The sequence below is a fragment of the Brienomyrus brachyistius genome, chromosome 25, assembly GCF_023856365.1.
Source record: "Brienomyrus brachyistius isolate T26 chromosome 25, BBRACH_0.4, whole genome shotgun sequence".
Taxonomy (NCBI): Eukaryota; Metazoa; Chordata; class Actinopteri; order Osteoglossiformes; family Mormyridae; genus Brienomyrus; species Brienomyrus brachyistius.
In genome coordinates, this window is record NC_064557.1 from 11,982,984 (window position 1) to 12,002,163 (window position 19,180).

At 51.6% G+C, this 19,180-nt stretch overlaps 1 protein-coding gene across 1 annotated transcript in view; it reads right to left on the reverse strand.

Annotated features, from left to right (window-relative positions):
- Positions 1–18,795, reverse strand: part of tusc3 (tumor suppressor candidate 3) — a 24,119-nt gene extending 5,324 nt beyond the window's left edge. Inside the window, exons 1-6 of the mRNA XM_048996537.1 lie at positions 18,632–18,795; positions 6,238–6,407; positions 4,412–4,529; positions 3,546–3,686; positions 3,103–3,243; positions 2,599–2,688 (exon numbers count right to left, since the gene is read on the reverse strand). Of these exons, the coding sequence (XP_048852494.1) occupies positions 2,599–2,688; positions 3,103–3,243; positions 3,546–3,686; positions 4,412–4,529; positions 6,238–6,407; positions 18,632–18,742 (771 nt within the window). The 5' untranslated portion in view covers positions 18,743–18,795. The remainder of the gene's footprint in view (positions 1–2,598; positions 2,689–3,102; positions 3,244–3,545; positions 3,687–4,411; positions 4,530–6,237; positions 6,408–18,631) is intronic.
- Positions 18,796–19,180: the final 385 nt, after the last annotated feature.

Below are 19,180 nucleotides of genomic sequence, written 5' to 3' on the forward strand. Positions count from 1 at the left end.
TCTGTAAGCAGGCTGTGAGCAGGGTTTGTTCAGGCTGATTCACTACAGCGGCAGTATTATAACGTCAGTCACAGGGGGGGGGGGGGGGGCCCTCGCTGTTATAAGGATGGATGCCGAGGCCCTTTAGTCCTGCCAGCGAGGCTCCAGGAACTGCCCCCCCAAACACTGCCCCCACAGAAACCACCCCCCACCTCAACCTCCCCCTTGCCAGCCCTCCCTCCCCCTTGTCTGCCCTCCCTCCATCTTCCTCTAGCCCACCCCCCCCGCACCTGCCCTCCCTTCTCCACCCTCTCACCCACCCCCCCACCTCGACCTCCCCCTCCCACTTTCCAGCCCTCCCCCCCCCTCTCCCACCTGCCCCCACTCTTACTTCTGATAAGACCCTCCCCCCTTGCCCCATCAGTGAGATACATTATCTGCTAATCAGCATTCAATCATTTTCCGGTGTTTCTCATAATCTGGCTCATATCCCCGGAACTAAAACCGTGTGCTGCGGAGATTCAATTAAAAAGTAGGATCTTCTGGGACATCCCAGCGGGCGGCGTCTCCGCGGCGTTACCGGCGCCACTCCCCTGATGACCCTGCGATGCTGCCATTGCGGCCGGTTGCCGTGGTGCGGGTGGGTGCCGGCACTCTCGGCAGAGGGTGGAGTACGGGGTGGAGAAGGATGTGCTGACGGGTGCAGCCTGCAGACCCTCCTATCACACGACTGCAGGACAGCCGAGTTTAAAAGCCCTTCACCGTTATCCACTTCAAGAGCATTTTGTGCACATACAGTATCTCAGGCAGCAAAACATGTCGGTAACTGTTTTCAAAAGTTGTGTATAAGTTGGCACTTGTACCAGACAGATCTTTATAGATAAAGTTTGGATCGATCTGTAAGCATACACTATATTCCGCAGCCACTGCCTTGTCATCTCTGCGTAATTAAAATGTGTGCTGGGGCAGCACTGAGGGATTAAACTGCTTAGCCTGTGTCATGCGGCTGAACATGAGAAGCTAATCTGAAGCCCAGACGACGACAGTCGGACCCCGGCCAGAGATCTTGCTCACCCCCCACTCCCAGGAGGCTAATTATTAAAATGAACACGATGACTTTTGGGGCTAGGAGTCTTGGGGGTGGGTGGGGGGGGGAGCGTAGGATGTCACTCTGTGCAGGTGCCGAGTTCCTTTGGGAGGCTGCTGCTTATTTATTTGCTTATTTAATTTAATTTCACACCTGGATGCACATCCCCCAAATGCAGTCAGGTGTCCTCCAAAGCTACACACCCCCCGTACCCCCACGTCACTCTGTGTGCCCCCCCCCCCGTCCCAGTTATCTGCATACCACCTTTCCCAGCTTGAGCCCGACCCCCCCCCCCCCCCCCCCGTAAATAATGTGTCAGATTCGTCCCTGGTCACCCATTTAATAAATGAGTGTTTGTGAACGCTGCCCCCTACTGGGACGGCACGGGAGGTGAAAAGGTTTATGTGAAGTTTACACCGACAGCCCTGACCGCGCATGCGTCACCGGCACTGATCATGATCTCAGAAAGGTCCTTAAAAATTATACCGATAATAAGGCCACAGATAATGCTGTTTAAGCTATTAACGGGAGGCTGACTGTTTATCGGTCACTCCTTTGTTGGCTCAGATTCCCGGTCTCATAAACCCATTTGTTCTGCTGTCGTTCATTATGCATTCGTTCGTCGGTTTGGGCTGATGCGGGCCGCACTTAACCGGCTCGTCGAGGTGCTCGACGCCTCGCCGACCATCTGGAGCAGATGTCAATGGCCTTCAATCTCCAGCGCCGACATTGTTAGAGGGCTGTTTGCATCTCCGAGATCGATGCTCATGCCTGAATTATTCATGAGGTGCTCGGTATTTTGGGGCGGATGGGCCTCCGAAAAGGGTCGGTAGAACCGGCCCCCCACTGCAGATCGTCAGCAGAGCACCATTAAGATGCCGAAGGAGGCTGTTTCCAGGGACGTGTCATGCAATATAGACCCCGCATCCCTCTGAAATTGTGGCTCACGGTGCACTCTCTCACGTTTCTTTGTTATGGGCGTGAGATTTATGGATAATCTGATGTTGAAGAATGTGAAGTTTTTATTTTCCCGTTGCTGCTTTTTCTTTCTTGCATAGTTACATGCTGATCAATATCGTCAGAGTGTCCTTGAGCGGCTCGCTGGACAAGCTGCCCGGAGTTTTCACCGCATTCAGAGGGCGGAATAAATCTTGGGAAAAATTCAATTCTGGCTCAAAAAATGAAAAGCAGAGTCACCCCCGACCGGAGGTGATGCTGACGAATCGGTTGACGGATAAGGACGGGTGCACCCATACAGTCAAGTACCCTGTTAATACTGGGCACTGGCCAGCAGGGGGTGCAGTGATTAAAAACCTGAACTTTCACACTGAACTTACTTGAAATCACTTAAATGAATATTCCTAATACAGCTACTAAATATTTAATACAATTTCTCCCTCTAACTGATGGATATTTGAGGTACTGCTGTTTTGCACCTACACATCACCTACAGCCTATAATTAAGCTAACAGTGATATGATAGGAATTATCCTGAAGCAAATTCCCAAAGAGCAAAGGGGGGAGTCACTCACCACTTGTCCATTCTGGGGGTTCTTGTGTGCATACGGAGGCCCACGGATATGATTCCACATCTGACCCGAGGTCATGGCAAACACCACGCACTGGGGACAAAGGGAGGGCTATCAGCCAATGGGAATGCCCCGTCATGCATCGGGTAAAAAGTAGAGGGTTGTCAGCAAATGGGAATCCCCCAATCATGGCATCCTTCCACCTCATTCTCCCGTAATTATAAAATACAGTTGGGCCTCTTTCACCACTTCAAAAAGGAGTTTCGCCGGGTAGGAGGGGTCTGTGCTTAGGTAGCATATCTAGACAGGGTTATAATTAACTACCATGTCCTCAGGATACACTCTGTGGTCACATGATTAGTCCTGATACCCCCCGCCCCTCCAGGAGTGCTGCCACCATGTGCTGAATCACAGTGTGGGTGGGCTTTTCAAAGTCAGTGCATATGCTTTCTGTGCAGAGGCCCTCACCCCCCTCCCCCCCCCCCCCCACAGCCCCGGGGGGCTCACCAGTGCTGCCATGGCCCAACCCGTCTTGTTGTAGATAAACTCCAGGTTGTTCCTCCGCAAGTAGAGCAGGCCTCCGACCAGCGACACCAACAGAGCCAGGGCGATGGTGCCCGAGTAATTGGGGGGCCTGAAGACCCGGATCTGCCAGCCGAGGGAACCGGGTCAGAAAGCAGACATTCAGAACCCATGAGCTAATGCCATGGGTTCACAAGCATAAGCAAAACTTCCAGCAGTCTCAGCTCAGCCAGCGGGGCGATGTCACAGGTTTCCACATGATGGAGAATTGTGCTCCAAAACACTTTCGCTGTCTGCTACTCTGCCAGTGACGATTACTCTCAAAATACTTTGAGTGTACCCCTGCAGAATTTGAGTGGCTTTTTCGCAAAAATACTACCCTTGTTTATTACCCGGGGATACTTCCATTGCTCCGGAGAGCCCCCTACCTGTACGTCGGTGCGGTCAGCGATCCACTTGGCCAGCTGCTCAGAGGCGAAACCGATACGCTGCAGGTCGAAGGTGTCCGCCCTCCTGGGCTTCCCCTTTGGGGGGAAGTGCATGAATGTGGGAGCGGAGTTCATGTTCAGCTGCGGGGGGGGGGACAAGGATGCTGTCATCAGATGAGCAGGGGACAGGTACGCGGATGCTGGTGACTTGCTGCAGCCGCTAAAATTGCTGCACTCCACATCGGCAGAAATCATTAGTTCTAACGAAAAATGAGAGCCGCTTCAGGAACGGCTGTTATCTCCCCCCCCCCCCCACCCCCACACTTACACCTTCCCCCCAGACTGAAAACAAGAGAAAGGTGGAGGGGATCATTTCATCAAAGAAGCCGACAAGTCGTTTTTGTAAGAGTGTAAGAAGTGAATCGCCGGCAGGAATTAGGAAAAAACAGCTAAAGATCCGTGGAGGTCTGCATTTCATTACCTGTCGCTTAAGTTGCAGCCATAATTATAGTTATTTACTTACTTACTCAAAAAAATGGCCTCCCTCGCCCCCTCCGTTTGCTCTCAGCGAACAGCCCTAGCTGCACTCGCGTTACGCGCGCTTTACGTTTTCGGAATAACGCCATGTTTTTCCAGGTTTTTCCAGTGGTAGCCTGGACATTTAGATGCCGTGTAAAAACATGCCTTACTTAAATGTTTTCCGTAGTGGTGTTCAGGAAAAGAAAAAAAACTGACTGAACAGTAAACAGAAATACACAGTCACAGACACGGCGGGGGAAAGTGTGTCACTTTGCTTAATTTCCAATCAGGGTGTAATAGTAGGTGCTGCTGGACAGGTGTTGGGGGTTCATCCCTGACACAGATACCTGCTGAAAGACGTCGGCGCCCTCGTCATAGTCCACCACGGTGAAGAAGAGCTTATTGGAGAAGGCGGTGGAGTAACGCCAAGAGTTGGCCAGCACCTGGTACTCCTCATTGGCCTGCCTGCTCCAGAAGACAGAGACAGATGGGGCATTGATTACTCGCTGCGCGAGCCATCATCAAGATACCACTCCTGTAGGTGAACCTCTTCTTACAACAAACAGGCAGGTACACTGGTCATAGCACACGAGTCAGCTGAATGACACATAACCCTAACACTGCATGACATAGAACCCTAACACTGAATAACATAAAACCCTAGCACTGAAAGTCATAGAACCCTAACACTGAATGTCACAGAACCCTAACGCAAAAAGTCACAGAACCCTAACAATGAACGACAAAGAACCGTAACACTGAATGTCATAGAATGACATGGACAAGGAACCCTAACCCTGGATGAGCTCAATAACAACACTGAGAATGAATCTATTAAATTATAATGAGCAATAGCAACCTTTCTAGGGTGCTCATCTGCATCACTATGAGTTACCTCATCTGTGCGACAGTCTGTAGGTAAGGTTTGGCTTACCTGATTATTTAGATTATTATTTTTTTTTGTTTAGCTTATTACTGTAGTTAGCTATGAATTTCATTATAAAGGCTCTCTAATCACAGCAGGGACAAATGTAGTGTGTGAACTGGACTCTAATTAAAACACGACCTCATGCGGTTATCAGTCTCCCTCACTAAGGTATCTGTCTGTCAGGCAGTAACCTCACACCCGGGGGGGTCCTCAGCCCTGTCTCCACCCAGCCCACATGGCAGCACCCATTCTCTCCCCACAAAGCGTGAGGTCACGTGTCGGTCTGTGCTGGGTTATCAGTGCGGGAATGGTGAGCAAAAACACAGCTCGCTTATCAGACAAGTGTGTTCATTGGACAAAATGTGCTAAATTGGAAGGAGTATGCTAATTGGACAGAGCGTGTTATTCTTCAAATAACAGTATAGCAGCTGTTAAGAAGTGAAAGTGTCTCAATGTGAGTTTCTGTGTATCTGTCCCTGTGTGTCTCTCCTTTTGTGTGTCTCTGTATATGTCCCTGTGTGTCTGTCCTTTTGTGTGTCCCTGTATATGTCCCTGTGCGAGTGTCCCTGTGCGAGTGTCCCTGTGTGTCTGTCCTTTTGTGTGTCCCTGTGTGTCTCTCCTTTTGTGTGTCTCTGTATATGTCCCTGTGTGTCTGTCCTTTTGTGTGTCCCTGTATATGTCCCTGTGTGAGTGTCCCTGTGCGAGTGTCCCTGTGCGAGTGTCCCTGTGCGAGTGTCCTTTTGTGTGTCCCTGTGTGTCTCTCCTTTTGTGTGTCCCTGTATATGTCCCTGTGTGAGTGTCCCTGTGCGAGTGTCCCCTGTGCGAGTGTCCCTGTGCGAGTGTCCCTGTGCGAGTGTCCCTGTGTGTCTGTCCTTTTGTGTGTCCCTGTGTGTCTGTCCTTTTGTGTGTCCCTGTATATGTCCCTGTGTGAGTGTCCCTGTGCGAGTGTCCCTGTGCGAGTGTCCTTTTGTGTGTCCCTGTGTGTCTCTCCTTTTGTGTGTCCCTGTATATGTCCCTGTGCGAGTGTCCCTGTGTGTCTGTCCTTTTGTGTGTGTGTCCCTGAGTTAGGGTTCCTTATTTGTCTGTCCATGTTTCTGTCACAGTCTGTCTCTGTGTGTCTGTCCCTGTGTTTGTGTCACTCTCTCCCTGTATCTGTCACTATGTGTGTGTCACTGTGTGTCTGCCCATCTCTGTGTGTCCTTGTGTGTCCCTGTGCGTACACATGTGTGCGATTGCCTGTCGTACCTGCACACGGAGCACTGCCTCTGCGGCTGCAGTGCGGTGAACATCACCACCACAGAGTAGTTGCGGGGCGGCGCCTTGACGAATCGCCGGAACTTGTCGCCGTTCATGCGGATGACGGAACGACGGGAACTCCACTCCATCATCTGTTCCACCTTCTCCGACAGCATGTTCTGCTCCGCCACCAGTGGGAGGGGGGGACAGGAAGGCATCAGTGCGGGGAACCTGGGAGGTCGAACTTCCCAATGAAATTCAAATTTTAAATATTTACATAATCTCTGACCTCTGCTGGACGGGCTGGTGTGGTTAAACAGGGGTATTCGCACATACTGTATGGCTCCCTGCTAACGCTCTCGAAACGTCAGGGAATGAGTTATATAATATAAAACATCCAGAACGCTGCGGGAATGTTCAAACATTACACTGTGGGCTGAGGATCAGCGCCTGTGTCCGCAAGGTCATGGGTTTGAATCCTGTATCCAGCAGAGTAATCATATAATGGCTGGGGTACTGAGCAAGAGCCTAACCCCATCTGTTGGGGTTGGCGTTGCATGCCGCTGGCCCTGTGCTCTACCTCCAAATCATCAGCTCCCTACAATAAATCAATGTGTCTCTCAAAGAGGGAAAGTTGGGGAATTCAGCCTGGATACCATGGGGATGAACAGAACATCTCTGCAGCTTGGTATCTTCCCATAAAGACCCATGCATACAAGAAGGCAGACAACAGGTGGCGCTCTGTTCCCACATTCAGGCTCCCCCAACCCCCTGCCTATGACCCCCGGCCCAAAAGGAGCCCTGCCTTCATTACTCCACAAACCCCGTAATGCACCAGTACAGCCCAACTAGATTAGGCCGCTGCCCCTGCTCCCTACCCCACCCCCCTCCCCATCATTTTTCCACGCCGGTCACATGTCCAAGCTGCAAGGCCCACTGTGATGTCTCATTTATAGCTGGGAGCAGGCAGCAGAGCGGTCCTAAGCCCCCCCCCGGAACAACATGTCGATATTTAAAAGCACAGAGGTCCCAAGAGCTCAGCTTTGAACTCTATCAACAGAGGAAGGGAAGACAGCAAAAACAGCATCCTGCATGGGCACAGAGGGGGTTTACGATGGCCAGGCGTGTGATAAACGATGAGGTCATCTCATCCTGACAGGAGAGGCCTCCTCTGCTTTCTTCTGACCCATCGTCTCATGCTTCAGTGCCTCATTCACTGGCACAGTCATGCCCACACAAGGGTGTGTAACTCACTAACACACATCCAGGGGCGCATTAGTTACTAATACACACACACAGGGGTGTATAACTAACTAACACACCTAGGGATGTATAACTCACTGACTAACACACAAACAGGAGTGCATAACTCAGTAACACATACTCAGGGATGTATAACTCACTAAGGCACACACAGGGGTGCATATCTCACTAAGGCACACACAGGGGTGCATATCTCACTAAGGCACACACAGGGGTGCATAACTCACTAAGGCACACACAGGGGTGCATAACTCACTAAGGCACACACAGGGGTGCATAACTCACTAAGGCACACACAGGGGTGCATAACTCACTAAGGCACACACAGGGGTGTATAACTCACTAAGGCACACACAGGGGTGTATATCTCACTAAGGCACGACACAGGGGTGTATATCTCACTAAGGCACACACAGGGGTGTATAACTCACTAAGGCACACACAGGGGTGTATAACTCACCAAGGCACACACAGGGGTGTATAACTCACCAAGGCACACACAGGGGTGTATAACTCACCAAGGCACACACAGGGGTGTATAACTCACCAAGGCACACACAGGGGATGTATAACTCACTAAGGCACACATAGGGGTGTATAACACACTAAGGCACACACAAGGGTTTATAACTCACCAAGGCACACACAGGGATGTATAACTCACTAAGGCACACACAGGGGTGTATAACACACTAAGGCACACACAGGGGTGTATAACTCACTAACACACACACAGGGGTGTATAACTCACTAACACACATCCAAGGGTGTTAACTTCCATACTTTGTCTAAGAACCATATTTGGGTTCTGTCAGTGTGAAAAGCTCAGCAGGTTACACACAGGGGTACAGCTAGCCCCCTCAGCCTGCAGTTTGCAGCCAGAAACGTCCCGATGCCAATCGTCATAGCAACATCTCCCACCTCCATCTCTAAGCTTGCCTCCTGTGGGTGGTCAGAACTGCACGATTCATGAAAGCGTTGATCTTTAAAGTACTTCCTCATCTTTAACATATCTCACTGTCTGCACAGGGTGCGACTTGTGGTATATGTATACAGACTGATGGTTATTATTGATGTAATCATCCTACGCTCCCCAAAAGTGCATCCGCACCTCATGACCTGGATGTCAAGCTGTCAGCAAGCCACACACCTTCACTGAGCTGCATGTGTTCTAATCAGACTGAAAGGTATCCCTGACATGCTCAGTGTTGCCCCCCGGGGCCCAGACACCGAGCCACCCACTGCCACAGTGATTCAGTGTTTCTCAGTTTGAGCTTTTTGTGTATAACTGAAATGCTAAATCGACAGGAGATCAGTGCCGCTGCCTGACTATTCAGGGCATGCAGAATATTCACCCAAAAGCTCAAGTGGTGGACAAAACTTAGTGGAATGTTTTAAAGAACTTCACAGGGAAACGACCCAGTTTGTATTTGGAAAATAACATCCAGGGGAAAATGAGGGCTATTCTGATCAGACATGCTGTCTCCAAGCACTCAGCAGCCCCTATGCAAGCAGCCCCTCTGCTGCCCCTTAAGGTGAGATGCTGGCAGATGTCCTTTGCCGAGTCTTTGAAGGCCTCTCTGCTCAGGAGCGGTGATATTGTTTCCGGAATTCACAGGATTGGGGAGACAGGGGCTTTGGTGGGTCACGGTGGCTCTGATCAGCCAGCACACTGACCTCTGTCGCCCCCCCCCGCATTGAGTGCGTCAAACGGATTAGTCTGCTTCTGGCTATCATTACGCAGGTCAGGGGACAGGGACCATGGGGGACAGGGGCTACAGGGCATAGGGGCTACAGGGCATAGGGGCTACAGGGCACCGGGGCCATGGGGAACACAGGCTATGGGGCTATAGGAAACAGGTGCTACAGGGCATGGGGCAGGCTATGGGACTTCAGGGCATGGGAGCTGCAGGGCATGATAAAAGCAGGCTACCGGGCTACTGGGCATAGGAGCTGCAGGGCATGATAAAAGCAGGCTACCGGGCTACTGGGCATGGGAGCTGCAGGGCATGATAAAAGCAGGCTACCGGGCTACTGGGCATGGGAGCTGCAGGGCATGATAAAAGCAGGCTATGGGACTTCAGGGCATGGGAGCTACAGGGCATGATAAAAGCAGGCTATGGGACTTTAGGGCATGGGAGCTGCAGGGCATGATAAAAGCAGGCTATGGGACTTCAGGACATGGGAGCTGCAGGGCATGATAAAAGCAGGCTATGGGACTTCAGGGCATGGGGGCTGCAGGGCACGGGGGCCATGGGGGATGGGGGCCACAGGATAGAGGGGCCCTGAGAGAGAGAGGCTAGAGAGGATGAGGGCCTTGGAGCACAGGGGCTATAGGGACCGAGGTTGAAGGGAGATGGGGGCCACTGGGAACAGGAGTTGCGGGGGACTGGCCCTAAGGATGGGCCTTCTCTTGACCCTGACTCTCCACCCCAAACTGCAGGTTGTTTCATGTTAAAATGTCAATGCTACCTGAGCGTTTTAATGGAGACGAAGGGAGATGACACAGGCAGCAGGAAGCGGGTTTGTGAGCGGGGCACTGAAGGAGAGAATGGTGGGGGCTGATTATCCATGAGGAACTACCTACGAATGTTTCGGGCCTGAGCGTCATACAGAATGCAAGAGTGACACGAGAGTGGAGAAGAGGGGTGACACATATGCCCCTTCAGCCATTCGCTGATAGCGAATGTGACATGTGAGGGGGCGGGGCCAGGCGGCCAAAGGAGCCTTTTCAAACAACACAGTCAGTGAAACTGCAAGGTGAAGGTACATGGGAAACAAAGACCAGCTTCTAAGGGGCAAGGAAACTGCATTCAGAAGCATGAACCCCTTCTCCCCGCAGTAGCCTGCTCCTCTTGCTGCTGCGGTGGGGGGGGGGGGCTGTCAGCCGCCTGTCCACCTCACCTGTGCTGACGGGGGTCGGGAGGAATGCTGACACGGCCCACTCTCTGGTGCTGGATACGCTCCATCGCAAACAGCCCCAGATAAGCCCAGGCTGCAAACTGATGTCCATCTGTCAGCAGAGGGACGTCACAGCAGACAGCAGCGAGCAGACAGCAGTGAGCATACAGCGCCCTGCTGGGAAGGACTTACAAGCTAACACATCTATAGTGAGATTTAGCCTGGATTAGATCCATTTTTCGTGCACTCTTTCTTCCTGTTCGTCATGTTGCTATTCCATGATCCAGTGGGGAATTTGCCCCTCTTTCCAGTTTGTTTTCAATCAGGAGGTAAATCTGGCTCCCGCTCCCCCGGCATTGCCATCTGAGGTGACTCGACAGTGACTGACACGCTCAGCGCACGTGTAAACCACTTCCCCTTAGCAAGGTCTAATGACAGCATCGGAATGAAGGATTATGGGAATGTGTGGACTTGGAGGGTGACCATGTGACCCAGGGCAGCTGTATGAATGTGTAGGAAGCCACATTCATGTGTAGTGAAGCAGGAGGGCGGAGTTACACGCGCCCGGATAACACGTCGAGGTCGTTGGGGTCGTTGTCCCATGGGTGAGACATCATGTCTCGGCACCAAGGTGTGAAAAAGGGCCAGATATTAATGTTCAGGGACAGATGAGTGTTTTTCTGAGCCCATAAGCTAGCGACAAGCTCAGATCTCAGAGCTCAGCATGTTTCTGCAGCTGAATAAGGTGCTGGTGTTAATGGTGCAGCATGTTCACTGGCAGTAAGCTGCTGTGAGCCCAAAAGAGACAGAATTTACTCAAGGGCGCCACATATATAATGACACCAAAAGTGTTGCCTGCTATAAACTGCTGAAGATCTTGCTTTGATAATAAGCACGGTATATGTAATATCTAATCATTTTCGGGGGTTTCCTATAACAAACGGCTGGATGCAGGAACCCAGCTGCAGGAATGAAGTCGCTGGCTTCCCTGAGAGGCGCTGCATGCTATACTCTGAGCCAACAATGGAACCCAGAGAGCCTTTCACAAGAAACTCGGTCAATGTGAAAATGCCTTTTAGGAAACAGAGTAAGAAAGGGCCTCAACCATGAAGTAAATAAATAACCTTCATCATGAGCATAGAGAACCGTTCAGCTGCAATCGGATAATGAGTCAGTTGACCACCCCCCACCCCGAAACCCCCTGCATTTTAATGGGGGCCTGCAGCCAAACATGCAGAATAACAGATTATGGAGGGGTTAAGCTCGCCAGTGCTGACCTTGTGCTGGGCCTGTGCAAGACCTATGCCAAGCTGGTGATGGGCCTGTGCTAGGCCTGTGCTGACTCTGTTCCATGCTGGGCCTGTCCTAGGCCTGTGCTGACACTGTTCCATGCTGGGCCTGTGCTAGGCCTGTGCTGACTTGTTGCATGCTGGGCCTGTGCTAGGCCTGTGCCGACTTGTTGCATGCTGGGCCTGTGCTAGGCCTGTGCCGACTTGTTGCATGCTGGGCTTGTGCTGACTCCGTTCCATGCTGGGCCTGTGCTAGGCCTGTGCTGACTCCGTTCCATGCTGGGCCAGTGCTAGGCCTGTGCTGACTCCGTTCCATGCTGGGCCAGTGCTAGGCCTGTGCTGACTCTGTTCCATGCTGGGCCAGTGCTAGGCCTGTGCTGACTGTTCCATGCTGGGCCTGTGCTAGGCCTGTGCTGACTGTTCCATGCTGGGCCTGTGCTAGACCTGTGCTGACTCGTTCCGTGCTAGGCCACTTCACTATGACAATCAGTCTGAGCAGCACTCTGATGTCATGCCAAGGTCAGTGTGATGAAGAGCCGGCCTCATCCTGCTGAGGCAACCTCGTGCCCACAGCCCTCTGGAGCCCGGAACACCACCGCTTCGCCACTTACTTCATGCTTCCATCCGGCGTGACTCATGGCGCCACGTAGATCACAAGTGAGACACATTTAATCCTCTGGCATGGAGCTCACATGATGTCAGGGTGATCGACCTTCTCAAGAGGCATTCAGACCTGAAAACCCAAAGGACAGTCCTGCAATTCCACTTACAGAGTACCGCAGAGGTCATGTGACGTGGCCCAGGTCACAGGTGCGTTAGTGCAGGTCAAGTGATGTGGCCAGGTCACAGGTGATTTAGTGCAGGTCATGTGACATAATCCAGGTCACAGATGAATTAGCATGCACTGACTCCCAGGCCTGGGAAGTGACTGTACATCCAAGTGGCTTTGCAGTGTCCATATGTTTGGAGATGTCAGTCCAGTTTGGGGGGAATGGTTTTCCCATTGTCATGGTGACAGATATGATGGGATGGAAAGCAGCTGCCCGGGGCGGATTTGAAATTTGATGGGGGCTGTTAAGCCTGATGATGCCACATCACCTTGCAGGACTGACTGTCCCCCGGAAAAGGGGGGGGCTCTCTTTCAGCCCTCGGAAGGGCCCAACGAGAATGTCACCATGACACGGCTGTCTTGTCAGCGTCGTTCTGCCAGCTCAGAGCCCGCAGGCTGCCGTTGGCATGGACTGGCACAGCAGCCATATCTGTTCAGGTGGCCTGGCGCCCTCCGTCTCTGCCACACTCAGTTGTCTGGCAGCAGGGGTCTGTCATGGCATCTTTTGGGAGCCCGTCTTGCTCTTTCTTGTCATGTTCTTGTGCCCTCGTCCCAGCAGTTCCAGTTCCTCTGCGCCCCCCCCACACTTACTGGTCCCAACTTCTGCCGCATGAATGCCATCTGCATGCTGTCCCTCCCTCTCTACAGTGTTTGAATCTGTAGCTGGGGGGGAGGGGGGGGGGGCATCTCAGAAGCTCTGCACACCTCATCAGCACTGCTGACAGCTGCTGCAAGGAACGCATGTCCAGCTTCTCCTCCGTAACACACACACACACACACACACACACACACACACCCTCAAAGCCCAGACCAGCTTGAGATCCACACATCTTTCTGTGATCAGCACCTGAGCTCTGGACACTGTCTGCTGACCCTGCCAGGATCTCCATCAGCAAGGCCAGCAGCCAGAGTTCTCCAGTGTCTACAGTGAAGTCACAGCTGAGGTGTCGTTGGCAGGCCCCCTCCATGCAGAACCCCGATGTCCGTGCACTGGCCGTTTTCGCCTCACGTCGCAGTAAAAGTCGGCCACTGTGGTTACGCTCAGTAAGCACAGCGGTGCTGGGAACATGGTGCACTTTTATGGAAAAGTGGGGCCCCCATTTGCCACTGGGCTAATGGGCACATGGCATTCCCTGGCTTCTCAAATGCACACAGCCCACCCAACGGCGGCCTGCTAATGCTAATGTAGCTAAAAACACACCTTCACTCCCCACAGGGAGAGTTTGGGACCCTGGGCCTCCTCCACTCTTTCAAATGTTAAGCAGAAACTTCCATTTGATACATTTAAAGTGTTTCTTTAATTACACACAGTCCTCCGTAGCTGGATTCCAGTTTCCATTTATGAAAAACTGCACTTACCTTCCACTGAGCCTTTTCAACACGAAACAGGCTCAAATTATTTGAAAATAATCCTGGAGTACTTATAAGAAAACAATCGGAGTTACGGTGCCTCGGAAAGCATTACGGAGGATTAGCATTCTGCTTTTACATTGTTTTCTGGCGGTAGATTCTGTCAACATGATGTAACTCAACAGCTGCCATGCTGTGAAGACACATCAAGCTCAGAAATATGAGACTGCACTAAACAAGTGGAGCAGCACCAGGCTCATCCTTCTGCAGTGCGACCTGTATGTTTAACAGGCTAATCTGCTCACGGAGACGGCCTGACCTCCTTTCCTGACCTTCAATCCGTGGGCGACAGCATCACCATCTTCATCCTCACAGAGACTGGCGTTACAGGCCCTGCAGCTTAATGACAAGCTTCCTGCATGTTTTCTGATGTCTGAGCTTGTAACTGTGCGGGGGTGGGGGGGGGGGGGGGGGATCAGGAGATAATCAAAGGTATAACCCCACCCCCCTCAGAGATGATCAGCAAGAAGCAGGCATGGTGGAGTTGTAAGGTCAAAGACCCAGGAAACAAGCAGTGGTTCGTGTAGATGAGGGTATGGGCGAGGAAGACGAGGCACGAGGGCCAATCAGGCGAGAGATAGGCACAGTAACGTGGATGGAGCAAAGGGACCGCGTCCGCACCTTCAAGATCCTCCCAGTCTGCAAGCTCCAAACCACCCAGGCTCCCAATGCGAAAACTGGGGTTATCCAGGACTTTCCAAATGGACTCAAGTTAAGAAATTAAGGAAGCATTGGGGGAAAAGGAGGAACAGAACATACAGAGGGAAGTGCACCCTGGCTGGATGGTGCAAGTGGCCGCGGTGAGCCGTCTTCTCATGGTCGAGGTGGAGTGCTACAAGGCCACGTAGGCCCACCTGATGAATATTCATGGAGGCACAGCAGCGGCTTTCTGCTTCCCTGCGTGAAGGCCCATCGCGGAGCGGATGTGGGGTAATGAGTTCCCTAGTGCCACTTGGCTCATTAGTTCCCCTCTCAGGGGCCCGTTGTCCTTGATCGACCCCACCGGGGCAAGTTTACCCCATCCCAGTGGCCTGACGGGAGAGATCAGTCTGTCAGGCCAAGTGGCCGGTCTATGGGGAAGTTATTGCTAAGCATTTAGCTTTAATTGGAGAATATTTACTTCAGTGGTCACCGCAGTAGGGAGGCCACAGGCAGGCTATCAGGAAAAGTGGCAGGTCTCACATTCGGCTGTGATACACAACAGAAACTCGAGCCCTGAACCGCAAGTCCCCCAGCCTACTGCTGACCGCACCCTGCACCATCAAAGCTTCACATCAAACATCAAACCCAGCACCCTCGGGTGTCTGGCTGGTGCCGTAAGCTTCTCAAAGCCTCCGTGGTGCTCAGGTTCAACTGGAGGGCCTGCTGGGAGACCCTGCCCCGACACGCTGCCTGGAGACAGAGGCGCAGCCTGTACCAGTGATTAATGTGCGCCTGATGTCCTCAAGTCATATTGCTGAAGATGTGCACAAGAAAAAAACTCCCTCCTAGCAAAGGGAATGCAGTCAGGGGTGGGTACTGGTTTCTGCCACAACTGAACTGCCGAAGGATAAATCCATTATTAAGATCATCAAGAGGTTCATGAAAAGGAGGACAAATACAGGACAGTCTATGCATCCACAAAAACACACATTTAATGACCACCCTGATCCAATCGGCAGGTCACTGTATCCAAGGATTCCTCACACTGCACATCATCAGCTACTCAGAATCCCACGACAATCCTGAAGACATTTCTGAGCTCAGACAAAAGGACAATAAACGTTAATGTCTTGCTGTCCCGTGGGCACCGTAGCATTTTGGCAAAGTGAGATTTTTGAAGGAGGGCAGGTGGGACCAGCGTGGTTCTGGGACCTTGCGAAGTCAGCTGCGTTCGTGTTTAGCAGGCGGGCACCGACAGCAAGCTCTCAGACCCTTTCAGGCCGAGCCTGATACACGCCAGTGACTCTGCACACCCCGAAACTTCACTGAGGCACCTACCATTGGCCCCTCATCATCTCAATAGCGTGTAGCAGAGAACCAACAACAGCCAAAGTCAGACAAAATCAGGGGTTAACAGAAGCTTGCCTTGTGGTGGGATGGAGAGACCCACACTGCACCAGGTTCTCTTTGCAGAATAAAGGTGCCGGGGGGGGGGGGGGGGGGTGTCACAGTATAAATATGAATAATTAAAGAGGCTGCTTCCTCTTCGGACAGCATCAAAGGGTCCAAGAGCGTGCCGATATTCCGAGCAGAAGCGACGGCCCCTCATTTCAGCACCAGCACAAACACAATGTTGACCAAATGTGGTCCAGAGCTGGGTTAGGGTGTAGTCCTTGTGTGTAGAGCCCACAGAGCAGACTCTGTGACCTCCAGCATGGAGATAGGGGGCGGTTGTTCAGCATACAGACCACCGAGCGGACTCTGTGACCTCCAGAGGGGGGAAAGGATCATCCTATGTTGGGCTAGGGGGCGATTTTTAGGCATGCGGACTGACAAGCAGACTCTGAGACCTACTGGCATGATGAAGAGTCCTCCTGTATTGAGCCACTTTATGAACCGAACAGCTGCCAGAGCCTCACCATAATTGTGATTATGTGCTGTTCATGTTGCCCATGGCAACCGTGGCATCGCCTAATGGCATCTGTGCTCACGATGGCCGTGCACGATGGACGATTGCTTCCCAATAATGAGCCAGAGTACAGACTGTGGTGGCCACACCACAGCCGAAGACCACTCCCAGCACACGACACCAGCACTCTGGGTCCTTCCTGGTTCTCAGACCCCCCCCTCCCAAAAAAAAAGACAAAGTGCTTACCCCATCCTTTTCCCACTTTTTGATTAGTCAGGCACAAAGTGTTTTTTGTCCTAGTGATGAATAAGGAATATTGAACGGGCATAAATATTCCTTATGTGACTTTGCCGCTGCCCATCTGCGGTTTGCCGCTCCACACTCCTGAGACGCCGGGATTCGAAGGAACGCTAAATGCAAGGACAGCGAATCGGGAAATGCCGGGCTCAGCCCCCGGAAATCCCCTGGGGGGGGGGGGGGGGGGGTGCATCCTGGGTTTGGCGGCTGAGAAGCAGGTGTGGGCTAATGATCATAAAAGAAAAAAAAAATCACATTTCCCCAGAAACTCAGCGTTGGACCCCCCCCCAACCGTGGCCATCTTTCTGCGATGTCAACATTTTCCCGGTTCCTCCCGGACCTCCCAGCTTATGAACAGATCTGTTGGCCTCAGAAAGAACAGTTTTGGAGCTCTGGACAGCTGACCCAGGTCTCACTGCGGTCTCGCATCTTCATGAGCACCAGACTGCATCTGAGAGCTTCTAAGTATGACACCTGCATGAGTGGCACCCACAAGGACAGTCACACACTGTCATAGTCCTTCAAAGGTTCAGTTACTTAATCTACTCGGAACCTTAACCTTAACAGGTTTAGGTTCCCCTTGGAGCAACGCTGGCCCATCTGTTTAAGGAAAAGGCCCGACCCGTGACCACACTGTAATCTCTAAACCACCAGTCCTCAAATGCACTTAGATATTTGTTTTACAAACCTGTATTCTCATCAAGAACTGCGTGTTGTTATGCTACGTAAAATGATTCGCAATTATAGGCCCACGTGGCCTCCTGATTGAATCTGGTTTATCATCTCAATCCGAACTAAGCACTGGAAGCAATAAATCCGCTTTTGCACTGTCGAAGGCTGGGCTCCGGCAAAATGTGTTCTTATCATAGGATGCCCAAATAAAGTCTCACCAATTATGTTGAGCGCGTCCATCAGCACTGCCAAAACTCCTCTTTGTTATCTGTGCCGCTTGCAGACCCTTGCAGCAAATTAAAACGGAAGCAGGAATTAAATTGCGATTGTGGCACTTTCAGCCAAACCCAGTGAATATCCAACGTCACAACAGCATGGGCAGGCCACACTGGCCGGCAAATGCCTGTCAGTCCACTGTTCAGAGTGTTCCTCATCTTTTACAGGATTTTAGTATTTTATTTGAATCAACAATTTCTTATGTGAAATTTGTCTTTCTTTAGGATGAAATGCAAACAAGTCCATTTGAATAGCTGCCGTAGATCCTGCAGAGTTCAGTAAACATGCTAAGAATGACACGTTGTTTTCTTAAATTTCAACAACCGGAGGAGCTGTTTGGTCTAAAGCTCCGGCGATTTGCACCTTATAAGTAAATGCCGTCCTCAGGCCTTATTAGAAACGTCGGCATCTCTATCTCGGATTTCCGCGTCTCCTCCCCAGATGACGGCGTCATGGGGTGCATGTAACGTGAGGTTTCATCCACGAATTTACCGCAGTCCTTCATATTTTGAGTTACATATTAAAGTACTGCATAAACATGGTATATTGGTGATTGACACTGAGCCTGTAACGAGGGCAGCCCCAGCCGCACTGACAGCATAAAGCCGACCGGAGTGGGGGTGGAGGACGTGCGACACGCTACACCTGCCGTGCATAGCGACGTTATGTAGGGGAGGGACGCCGCCCCCCATCCTTCGGCTTTTAGGAAATCGGCCATAATGTGATCGTTAAAATAACCTGGCAACGAGGAGAAAACATGGAAAATGGGGGAAAACACGAGACGGGCAGGAAGCAGGAAGGAAATGCGGAGGAAACGCGCAGGGAAGGGGGGAGAGGGAGGCTGCGCCGCTGCCGCGCACGGTTTCAGTACCATCGCCAACGCCATCGTCCCCGGACAGATACGAGCATCCATACCTCTTTTTTCTTTTGACTCCCCCCTGGCTGCACGCACAGCAGCAGCAACAGCACCAGCAAGAAGCAGGCAGGTGGGAGGTGGCAGGAAAAACCCGATGTCTTGGACGCCATGTTGGAGGATGCTCAGCTAAGAGCGGCAGCTCCGGAGCTTACAGCTGCGCCAATGAGGACATACAGGAGGAAGGGGACTAATGGGAGATGTAGTTACAGAGGGCATGGAGAGAGCAGACGGCAAAGTTTTCGGGGAAATCATATGTACAGTATGTTTTTGGTGCGAAATTATCTTCTATTAGGTTTTAGTTTATACAGATTACATTATATATCAGTATCAGCTTGTTATAGATCTCCGCGCCAGCATAAATCTGATGTGCAGGTTGGCGCCCGAAAGACGTATACACGTTATAAATAAATGCTTTAACTGCTTGTAAAGTTGACCGAGCATTCAAGATGACCTGTCTGATATGTGGTTAAATTTACAGACTTCTTATTTTGCTTATTAATGCTTAAAGTCGAGATAGTTGTGTACTGTAAGACTTGTGCAGGTCTGTA